The 12470-nt window shown below is 35.1% G+C and overlaps 1 protein-coding gene across 1 annotated transcript in view; it reads left to right on the top strand.

Moving 5' to 3' along the window:
* The window catches only part of LOC127152499 (transmembrane protein 164), a 29368-nt gene extending 16898 nt beyond the window's left edge, over positions 1–12470 (top strand). The window contains exons 3-6 of the mRNA XM_051093191.1: positions 2236–2302; positions 2397–2475; positions 4890–4990; positions 11134–12470. Of these exons, the coding sequence (XP_050949148.1) occupies positions 2236–2302; positions 2397–2475; positions 4890–4990; positions 11134–11340 (454 nt within the window). The 3' untranslated portion in view covers positions 11341–12470. The remainder of the gene's footprint in view (positions 1–2235; positions 2303–2396; positions 2476–4889; positions 4991–11133) is intronic.

The following is a 12470-nucleotide window of genomic DNA, read 5'->3' as shown; positions in this document are numbered from 1 at the left end:
GATATAAATAGTTAAACAATTGAAATATTCTGGAATGGTAAAAATAGTTTACAAATGATGTTGGACAATAGGCTATTCATGTGCTGCAGGTGCATTGTAGTTTTGTTTGTAACACTATGAGAAAGGGAGGTGAAGACTTAAAATAGCCTCCATTTGTGTACATACTGTACGGTGATGCCAGTCATACTCGGTACAAAGGAAGGTATATCAGTGTGAACTTTTATCAGGTAAAAAAAAGAAAAAAAACTATACTGTATATGAACAAAACTTATACAAACAGAACAACCTTAAATGATGTTGTAGAGTTGTGAGCTACCAATGCATCATAGGCAGCATGGACATGCACTGACAGAAGACAAATAAACCCTTTTATTTTGCCAATAAAATATACATCTTTAGTGTGTAAAATTTTAAGACGGTGAACCAAACAACGTGAAGGTATGAATCTAGCCATATTTAGAAGCCAAGACCATAATCAGACTGAACGTCTGCCTACACAGGCAGTTGCCTTTTAAAGCAGCATCCTAATTATAATGGAATCTGATAAGTTATCGAATGTTCTAATAGGCAGCAGAAAGTGTCATACAAATAGCTCTTCTCATGCAACCTGCATGGACACAGTTCATATGTATCCACTTTATTTTTAACAAGAGCAGGCGTGGCCATTTTTAAAATGAGTGTGCAAGCCTTCCGGTGCCAGCCACTTCCACTTATTTTAGCTTTACAGGAACAGTCTGCTAAAGTGGTCCAGATTGCAGCATAGCCATTTAACCGGTATCAGGAGGATTCCAGGTGGGCCGCTTGTAAATTTGGGCTGGGGTTGAGTCAAATTTTGGCTCCTTGCCAAATTATTACTCTGCTCGTTGATATACTTGGGAATGAGGAGAGTCATAATCTGGCAGGCAGTCATTTTCCAGCATTTTCATTGCTAACTAATCTAAGCGCCTCTGATTGCGCCTCACATTTCCGTTGAGCTTATGAGGGGCAATGACCAATCAGAGGGCTAATTTTTGCTCATTTTGGTGGCATTTTTGCCACAATCCCCCATTAATTTCCAACTCTGCCCTTTTCCCATATGCTGACCAGTCCCTAATTCCAAATAATAAAATGGTAATCAAGACAAGATCAAGATTTTTATAGAGTGGTGCAATATTTTGGTGAATATCTCCATTTTTACATAATAGATCATAATAGATTGGTCCAATCATACACATTTTCGTTGAGCTTATGAGGGGCAATTTTTGCCTGCTTTTTTAAATTTGTGGCGTATTTTTGCTCATTTTGGTGGCATTTTTGCCTCAATCCCATTTTTTGCCTCACATTAATTTCCAACTCTGCCCTTTTCCCATATGCCAATCAGTCCCCACTTCCAAATTATTAAATGGTAATCAATACAAGATCAGGATTTTTATACAGTGCTGCAATATTTTCTAAAAGAGCATAATCCATTATTAAAACTGCTGTCTGTTATTCATTTTGATTTATTGACTCTTCATTTGTATGTGGTGTGTTTTTCAGTGCCTTTTCATAAGTTAAGTTGCTGAATGTTTCCTTGTGTCATTTGTTATTTATTTGTATATTATTGTTGAAACATTAAGTGAAAAAGAGGGCATTAAACCCTTGGACTAAAAATGAGCCCCACTCTGGCCTTGATGTTATAATATTATTTTAATTTATTATTGTAATTATAAACACACTGGTTTGTAGTGCATATTATTTTACTATGTACTTCTAGTTATTTACCAAGAGTTATGAGTGAAACTCAAAAGCTTATTTTTACAAAAAAAATACTTTGCTGTTGCCATTCTAACAGCGTAATCATCAAATAAGCCTAAAAAAACAAACACATATTGAGTTAATCAATTGATTTATCTTTACACATTTATATTGTTTATTGATACTATTCGGTGTTGCATGAATTGATGTTTATATATCACCATTTTTAATTTCATACGATCAACTTAAATATATTTTTAGGCATTGCCTTCTTTGTGCAGAACGCATATTTTGGTGCTTTAAGGCAGCATATGATAAACAGGGCTGTTTTGATTGAAATATTTTTGTTTTATAGTTGCTTTTGACCTATAAAAGCTTCATGTTTTGAATGGTATTTCTGATATCTGTCAGTTTAATGGTATTCCTTTGTCAGTTTAATAGAATGTCACTATTTTCCCTTGTCCAGTTGATATTTAGATCCTGATATATTGTGAGCTTTCTGTCTCTTCTGTTTTGAAGGCTTCAGGTCCATATGCTGAATGGAGCCCTTCTAGCTCTTCTCTTTCCCGTAGTCAACACTCGACTGGTAAGTGCTCTTTTCAAATCATGCTAACATCAAAAAACCGCTAGAGCATGTATCTGTATCTTCTAAACATACTTTATTTTTTCTCCCATCACAGCTTCCATTTGAGAAGGAGATCTATTATATTCAGCACTCCATGCTGTATCTCGTGCCAGTCTACCTCTTCAGAAAAGGAGGTGAGAAACAGTCGTAGTGCTGGAGCTTTTACCACCGTTGTCCACGTGCACCACAGTGTCATTTTAGCTTTCCTGTTGACACCAGGGTTGCCAGGTTTTCACAACAAATCCTGCCCAAAACTAGCTCAGTCGTGTTTCGAAGGGGGTCTACTCTTCCGGGGGGTAAAATACACATTTTTGGCAGGGTTCCCCTTGTAAAATTTGCCTTCCAGGGACTAACTATCATGTTATTGGGGACACTTCAACCCGCGGACATGAAAAACAACCAGTGGCAACAGTGTTAAAGTATTCCAGTTCCACGGGAAAACCACAGACTTGGCAACACTGGTTTGACACATTTCAGTTGAAAAGTGAGCAGTGGTTCTGTTGAAATCAGTTGTGTTATTTATAGAGCTCACCCAACTGATCCTACAGTTGTGAAATGACTGTAATGTTGATGTCAGAAGGCGCTTCACATGCCCTGAGTGAAGTATATGTCAGTAGAGCAGTGATGCTCTGAGAGAAATGAGTAAACCTATAGAGTCATCTACTGTTCGAAAAGGATTACTGCAGCTCCACATTGGACTAAATTAAATTGCTAAGAACGATTGTTAGCATGTCTAAGATGTCTTGTTTGTTTGTTTGTTTGTTTTGGTTAATTATAAGGATATGCACTTAAGGAGAGTACAGGGAGTACAAAATGTGTGTTTGAACAATGTTCTTAGGTTTGTGTGTCACTGCAAAAAAATATTTTTACTTTATTTTCCAGTACAAATATATAAACATTCTTGAATCTAGACATATTTAACTTGAGGAGCAAAATGAATTACGATATTAAGACTTGTTTTCTGAAAAAGGTATCAAAAGATTGTTAGTTTTGGTTTAAATCAAGAAGAAATATCTGTTAGTGGGGTAAAAAATAATTTTGCCCCAATTTCTAGATTCAATAATGTTAAGATATTTGAACTGGAAAACAAGGCAGAAATTCTAAGCAAGTGTTTTTTTTTTTTTTTTTTTTTTTTTCCTGAAGTGTAACTAGACAATTGAACATCTGCATGATGTCTAGAGCATCTTTACAGCTTATTTTGGCCAAGAACTGAGCAAAAGTGGCCTGAAATTATTTATGAAATTGTATAAAACAGATTATCCACAATAATAATGCAGGTATCCATTATTCTTGCCACAGTTACATTTTAAGCTCTCCCTGAAAAATGTCAAAAAGCTTGGGGGTTTAATGCTTGCAAGTGAAGAAATTAACAAAAGTGCTGTAATTTGACTACTGTTATGTGAAGTAAAATTATTAATGTAATTTTACCAATAATACATAAAAGAAAATTACATTAAGTGTACGTTAACTGCCAAATTGTAATATTTTATATAGTTTTACATATACTACATGGAAACTTTTGTTTGATTTTTTTCTAAATATAAAAGGGCATCATTAATAACAATATGTGACCCTGGACCACAAAACCAGTCATAAGTAGCATTAGTATATTTGTAGCAATTGCCAACAATACATCAAAATGCATCAAAAGTATAGATTTTTCTTTTATGCCAAAAATCACTAGGATATTAAGTAAAGACCATGTTCCATGAAGATATTTTGTTAATCTCCTACCGTGAAAATATAAAAACTTATATTTGATTAGTAATATGCATTGCTAAGAACTTTATTTGGACAACTTTAAAGGCGATTTTCTCAGTATTTTGATTTGTTTTTGCAACCTCAGATTCCAGATTTTCAAATAGTTATATCTATTCCCAAATGTTGTTCTATCATAAAAACCACACAGCAATGGAAAGCCTATTTATTCAGCTTTTAGGTGATGTATGAATCTCAATTTCAAAAAATTGACCTTTATTGGTTTTGTGGTCCAGGGTCATATATTACATTAAATATTTAGTTGAATAGAAAAATCAGTCTGGAAGATACATGCCTATATTTGAATTGAAAGGATATCATAATAGCAATAGATTCAGTTCAGATTGAATGATTCGCCTCAATCATCAACAGGTTATGATGAATAATGTATACATTTAAGATGCACATGTAGTTTATGGGAATAATATATAAAAATTCTCTGATTTTTAATCCTTTTTAAAACAAATCAGCTACACTTTCTGTCCCAATTCTGTGATTTATAACTTGTGTTATAGTGGTTATATTTATGAAACTATTGTAATGTTTATCCAGGTGCATAGTCTTGGCCCCATTGTCAGTGCTTTACTGTAATCACAAGTTTGTTTGTTTGTTTAAGGGATGAGTTGAAATTCTGTGTAGTAACAGATGTAGCTTAACCTCAGCTAAACCCAGAATATTCCTTTAAAAAAAAGGACGCTCAAGCATTCAGATAAACATACTTCTCTGACTAAGAGAGATCTGGGCTCCACATGCATCTTTATTGACTGTAAGATGTGTCTCATTTTGTCAGGTGTGTACAAGCCAGAGCCGCTCGGAGACATGTGGTGGGCGCTGCTGTCCACGGGCATCCTCTTCCTCTACCACTTTGTGTTCCTCCAGGGCCTTGGAATGGTATGACAATCAAAACACTATTGAAAAATAATTCACAGTAGCATACTAGCAGTCTACTCTGTATTTCTGCCATACAAATATGAAAGAAATAGTAAGAGTTGGTAGCGTATGACTATGTTAGAAATGCAATGTTAGCTTGTTACTTACTGAATACTGCTTTCCACTGTGTTTAAGTGAAAGAGTAGACATTATTTTACAACATTCCACTGCTTTGTCACATGACCTCATCACATTGTGTGTTGTGTGTAAGTAAATAGTACATATTCCATTGCAAATTCTATGGCGTTTTTCTAGAATTACAGTTTTCATAGGAGTTGTTAAGGGGTTAAGTGTTAGATATGGAAGCCAATTCCCACCACTGAACAAAATGTTAGAGGTAATTGCGACTTTTTCTCACAATTCTGACTTTTTAGGGGCCAAGCACCAGAGGTGCGGTGGCACCTATTGTATCCGTTGGCGTTATTATTATTCCGCTTCTTCTTCTTCTTCTTCTTCTTCCTCTTCCGCCGCAAGTCTATGGCAGCCCATAGAACCGCTTGCGGGAAAGTTGTATAATTTTGCACACTGATAGAGGACAGTCCCAACATTAACCATAGCAAGTTTGGAGTCTCTAACTCAAACTCTCTAGCGCCACCACTTGTCCAAACTTTCAAAAGATTTATGCTAATAACGTTTGAACCGTAAGCCACACAACAAAATTTTTTTTTTCCTCTGATTCCTTGGCTTATGCCGAGTCGAATGGACACCAAAATTCAAAAATCGTAAGGTTTAGTTTTTCGCTATTCTCAATTGTTCGTAAAACCTACTTTTTCGAACTCGTCCTAGGCCGTTGCACTGATTGTCACAAAAATTGATCCAGATCATCTTCAGACCATGCTGGCAAAAAGTTATGGAATTCAAGTCGATTCGTCCAGCCGTTCACGAATAACACGTGAAAGAATTCTACGAAAAGCTAGCAAAAATCAATGTGAGGCTATATCTCCGTAATAGTTTGTCATATTGACACCAAACTTGGTGTGTGTTATAACAAGCATGACCTGAGCCTACCTGCAGTGTTTCGGTGCAGTGCCCCTAGTGGTCAGGAGATACGAAAAATGGCTATTTTTCTTTATAACGGCTGAATGATTTGTCCAAAAATCACAAAACTGGTCTCTTTAGATTCGGTGTGTCATACCGAGTCGAACCATATCCAATTTTCCCATGTCAGCCATTTTGGGTGTCGGCCATTTTGAATTTAGCTTTAAAATGCTGTATCTTGAGAACGGATTAGCGTATCGTTTCGACATTAATTACAAAAATGTTCGGCACCATGCCCTGAATGGACATAAAAATTTTGGGGCCAGCGCCACCTTGTGGTCAAAAGTTGTAACGAAATTTAAAAAATGCTAATAACTTTTGCGTACATTAGCCTATTGAAATGAAACTGATTTTGATAGATTCCTTCGGTCATGCTGAGAACACCGATACCAATTTTGCCAATTTTGGCTGAACTTCCTGTCCGCCATTTTGATTCATGTTGGAAACCTACTTTTTCGAACTCCTCCTAGACCGTTAGTCCAATTTTCACCAAATTTGACTCAGATCATCTTCAGACCATGCTGACAAAAAGTTATGGATTTCGTGTCGATACACGAAACCGTTTTCGTTTAGCGCATCAACGAATTTACTGGAAAGATGCCAAATTGCATCCGAGTCTGTATCTCTGCAAAGCTTTGACATATTGACACCAAATTTTATATGTGCTATTGTCACCACACTCTGACCAAGCCACATCAATTTGGTAACAGTGCCACCTATGGGTCAGAAGTAATATGCCATTCACTAAACATTAATAATGAAATTTACAAAAATGCTAATAACTTCTGTTTACATTAGCCTATTGGAATGAAACTGATGCCAATAGATTCCTTGGGTCAAGTCAAGAACATTGATACCCATTATGCAGAAATTGGCCAAACTTCCTGTCCGCCATTTTGATTAATGTACAAAACCTACTTTTTCAAACTCCTCCCAGACTGTTAGTCCGATCTTCACCAAATTTGACTCAGATCATCTTCAGACTATGCTGGCAAAAAGTTATGAATTTCGTGTCGATATACGAAACCGTTTTCGTTTAGCGCATCAACAAATTTGCTGGAAAGATGCCAAACTACATCTGAGGCTGTATCTCTGCAAAGCTTTGACATAATGACGGCAAACTTTGTGTGTGTCATTGTCATTTCACACAGAACACGTCACATCAATTTGAAAACAGCACCACCTGTTGGTCAAAAGTGATAAGCCATTACATTTTATTACGATTGGTTGTATTTATGATTTTTCAGCCATTTTAACTGATATTATCCTAAAATGGCTTAAGTTACTCACTGTTGTAGTCGGTCTGCTGCTCCTTGCCGTGCTTAACTCCTCATTCTGCCTCTTTTGTGCTTGGCCCCGCAATTGCTGCTTGCAGCTATATTTTTTTCTTACAATTGCAAGTTTACATCTCACAGTTGACTTTTTTTCTCAGAATTGCATATAAACTAGATGAAAGATAAAAACAATTGAGAAAAAAGTCAATATTACTGGCTGTAAACTCGCAATTATGAGAAAAAAGTCAGAATTGCAAGCATTTAACCTCGCAATTCTGAGAAAAACAGTAATAAACTCGCACTTCTGACTATTTTACCTTAGAATTGAGATTAGAATTGCATGTTATTAACATGTTTCTGAGAAATTGTCAGAATTGCAAGAAAAGTTTTTTTTTTTTTCTCCTCAGAATTAGACTTTTTAACTCGCAATTGTGAAATAATATCTCACAATTAGTCAAAATTGTCAGAATTGCAAGAAAAAAGTAAGAATTGCAAGATGTATACTTGCAATTGTGAGTTTACAGAACAGTTCTGAGAAAAAAGTCAGAATTGGAAGATGTAAACAATTGTGAGGGGAAAAAAGTTTATATCTCGCAATTCTGACTTTATTTCTCACAGAATTACAAGATATAAACTCACAGTTACAAGGAAAAAAGTCAGAATTGAGAGATAAAGTCGCTATTACCTTATTTTATTTTTTATTCAGTGGCAGAAATGGTCTTATGTATATGCTTTTGAAATATTAATTTAACTATTGTTTAATCATTACACACTAACTAAAGACATTGTTGAAAATTTTGCAGTTAGGGCTGGGCAATATGGCCAAAAAATTTTTCCATATCAGTCGATCGATAATTATCACGGTAAATGTCAAATTTTTGTTTCGACAGTAATTTTATTTTTTCATTTATTCGTTTATTGAGGAAGTATGGAAACTTGTATCTGCCTCTGAATAAAAATAAAAAAAGGTAATTGGAATTTTGTATCTCACAATTCTGACTTTTTTTCTTACAATCGTCTCAGAATTGTGAGATATAAACTCGCAATTATAAGTTAGAAAGTCAAAATTGATATAAAATCAATTGTGTGTTATAAAGTCAGTAATAAACTTTCAGTTCTACATTTTTCCCTCAAAAGTGATGCATTTTTTATTTATATAACAATATAGAAGAAGACTTCAAGTTAAAAAAAAACAAAAAAAAAAAAAAAAAAACAAACGCTGCCTTGTTAGGTGAGGTTTTCATTAAAAACATACAATTTATAATTCAGTAGAATGTATGGGAATACTAGGGAGTAGCAATATTGCTATGTCCTGTATAGAGACAGACTGTTTTTTTTATTACAGTGTTATTAAATGTTTGTATATTTTACTTAATAATCTTATTACTAAAACTATATCTTTTAAAATTGTATCTTGGGATTTGGGTGTGTTCTAAACAGCTATTTTTGTAGCTGTCTGTAAAAGTATAATAGACCCTTATTACAATCTGCATGTCATCACATCATTTTCTGTTTAGTAGTATAATCAAATTTCCACCTGCATTATTGTCAGTGGGCGGTTGCCAGTTTTGACAAGAAAATTAAATGTTTTGAAACTGGTCTGTTTAGCCTTATGTGATACCAAGTGGAACACAAGTAATTAATTTGTTTAACTGATAGCTACCCTTTAGATGTTATTTATTGAGGGGAGTTAAAAAGGTTCAACCTTATTTTTCCCCCTCAATTTTTAACATTAATTATCTAGACATGGGTAAATATGTACACACACAGGAAGTCCAAAGTTCCATTAGCGTTGCACTGAAACTGCTTATTTCCGAAAAGTTGTTTCATGCAAGTTTTTTAAACACATGATGGCGGATGGCATCCGTCCTACACATTTCTCAAAATGAAGCATGAAATTCTGCTGGAATCGTGTGTTTTTGTACTTCTACGCTTTAGTTTGGGGACCAGTTCTCACTATTAACTATGACTTTTGCCTGAATGAACTCCTAATTTGCTGCTTATTAAGTTGGCTTGAGAAAGCCAACTTACTGAAATGCTATTTAAACTTGCAGTTATTATTCTTCTTAGATTAAAATTTCTGACTGTATCTCCTGCTAGAGCTTTAACTCAGGCCAGATCTTCAGAATGATCTGACTCGAGCTGTATCTTTTCTAACTGATCAGACTTACGATTTTCCTAAAACTGACGATTAATACTGGGAAAAATCCCACAGACTTACTTTGACGGAATGTTCAAATGAGCCAACACTATTCAAACTCCAACTGTCAAAACTCCCAAAATCCCTTGAGGCTCAGTCAAGCTTCCCTTCTATGTACTGTATTTCTAATCCATTCAAACTCATTCAAACTAACATGTTAATCATGCTACTAACATGGTAACGACATGTTAATCATGTTAGAAACAGACTAGCAACATGCTAATCATGCTAGTAACATGCTACCAACTGGCTAATCATGCTAATATCATGTTAACAACATGCTAATTATGCTATAAACATAACGGCATGGTAACAATTTGCTAATCATGTTAGAAACTTGCTAGCAACTTTCTAATCATGCTAGCAACATGCTAACAAATTGTTAATCATGTTAGAAACATGTTAGCAACTTATTTATGCTAGAAACATGTTAACAACTTGCTAATCATGCTAGAAACGTGCTAGCAACTTGTTAATCATGCTAGAAACATGTTAGCAACCTGCTAATCATGCTAGAAACATGTTAGCAACATATTAACAATTTGGTAATCATGCTAGTAACATCCTAGTAACTGGCTAATCATGCTAATATCATGTTAACAACATGCTAATTATGCTAAAAACATGCTAGCAACTTGCTAATCATGCTAGAAACATACTAGCAACATGCTAATGATGCTATAAACATAACAGCATGGTAACAATTTGCTAATCATGCTAGAAACATGTTAGCAACATTAACAATTTGGTAATCATGCTAGTAACATCCTAGTAACTGGCTAATCATGCTAATATCATGTTAACAACATGTTAATAATGTTAAAAAACATGCTAGCAACTTGCTAATCATGCTAGAAACATGCTAGCAACTTACTAATCATGTTAGAAACTTGTTAGCAACTTGCTAATCATGCTAGCAACATGTTAACAAATTGTTAATCATGTTAGAAACATTTTAGCAACTTATTTATGCTAGAAACATGCTAGCAACTTGCTAATCATGCTAGAAACAGAGTAGTAACATGTTAACAACTTGTTAATCATGTTAAAATGTGCTAGCAACTTGCTAATGTTAATGTTACTAATGTTAGAATCACACTAACATGTTAATTATCTATCTATCTGACAGACTGCATTCAAACTTTAACCTTTTAAAACTACTTTAAACTTCAAGCTATTTCAGACTGAAAACTTAAAACTTTTTAAAACTTCTTAAACTTCTTAAGCTGTTTAAACTTTTCAGACTTTTTCAAACTTTCTGGTCCGGCTTTCTCAAGCCAACTTAAAGTTTGTCTTGACTAACTTTTTTATCTAGTTAATAGTTAGTAAAGTAGTTGTTAGTTTAGGTTTGGGGTATGATTAGGGATCTAGACTATGGCTGTGCAGTATAAAGTGTAAGTATATGTGCTTTAAAAGTACTCATGAACAGCTAGTATGCTAGTAGCAATATGCATGCTAATAACCAACTAGTTAGTAGTGAGAATTGGTCCCTGAAGTGTTACCATTCTGTTTTACATATTCATTGTTTCCGTTGTTGTTGCCGTATGCTAACTCAGTCTTCTTTGTTTTTGTTTTTTTTTGCGTCCCACCAGCTGACAGAAGTGAATTTGAACAACATGCTGTGTCCCGCTGTCTCTGACCCCTTCTATGGACCATGGTACCGCATATGGGCGACGGGCCACCAGACTGCCCTGACGTTAGTGCACGGCAAGGCTCTGACCATCCTCTCGCAGCACACCGCTCCCACGTGCCGCTATTTACTGGATATAGCATGTCTACGCAACAAGAAGTTGGACTAGTGTTTTTAACAGCAGTCTTACATGGACAAAAACTAAACTGGAGTCCAGCATCCTAGGAAAAAAAAAGTGTAGTACATAGAGCTATATAAAACTTTAGCACCTTTTTTCTGTTTGTTGTTTGGTCCAAATCTGGTTTATCAAAGCTGGATCATTAGATCGTATAGAAAGACTGTTTTAACACCATAGGAACGGGATTCAAGCAACATAAACCTTGCCTTGTTTTTTTTGTTTTTTTAGTTTTAACATTTAGCAAATTGAAGATTCGTTAACCTCAAGAAACAAGACGTAACCTTTCTTCTCAAGTTGCCTTCTTTTGTTACATTCAGCTGGGGGCCAGTTCCTTTAGCTCATTTGTCAGTTGTAAACGCTGCATTTCCTCACGCTTTGCTTTGCTAGTGAGGCAGTTTTAATAGACTGTCTCAAAATGACAATTTGTTAATATCGTAGACCTGTTGTGGAAAGCATAAATGTAGTGGTACTGTATGTCTAGGAGCTTTTCCAGCTCTCTTTCTTTAATACCAGTATGTAAATAGTCTAAATTTTAAGCTGAAGCTATTAGCCGTGGTCTCGTCCACCAAGCATTTTGTGTTGGCTTTAAGCGATTCCGTTTGCTATTTGATCGGAAAATGACAGTGTTCTATCATAGCAAATTGGTTGTTGTTTGTAGATGGCAGAATGACCATTTTAAAGATTATTTTCCAGTTTTCATTTGTTTAACTGATAGCTACCCTTTAGATGTTTCTTTTTGACGGGAGTTAAAATGGTTCAACCTTATTTTCCCCTTCAATTTTTAACATTAAGCTAAACCCAATTATCTACAAATGGGTAAATATGTACACACACACACGCACATGCACAAAAAGTCCAATGTGGACTCAAATGAAGGAAGAACAAGTTCTATTAGGGTTGCATTGAAACTGTTCTGTTCAAGTGTATTCAGCTGTTTGCATGTCAAGCCCAGAAACTAAGACTTGCTAGATAGTTTTGGACTGTTGCAGCCATGTGAATTATGGGATCACTCATTTCAATGTATGTAACTTGACTGAAAGGGAAACCTGTCTGTGTTGGTGTCATTTTTGTACATATGTTTTTATGGTCTATATTAAAGGTCTTCTCCAACATGTCATTAA

This window comes from Labeo rohita, chromosome 21 (genome assembly GCF_022985175.1).
Source record: "Labeo rohita strain BAU-BD-2019 chromosome 21, IGBB_LRoh.1.0, whole genome shotgun sequence".
Lineage (NCBI taxonomy): Eukaryota > Metazoa > Chordata > Actinopteri > Cypriniformes > Cyprinidae > Labeo > Labeo rohita.
The sequence above is the reverse complement of the archived record's forward strand: the minus strand, read 5'-3'. Positions and strand labels throughout refer to the sequence as shown.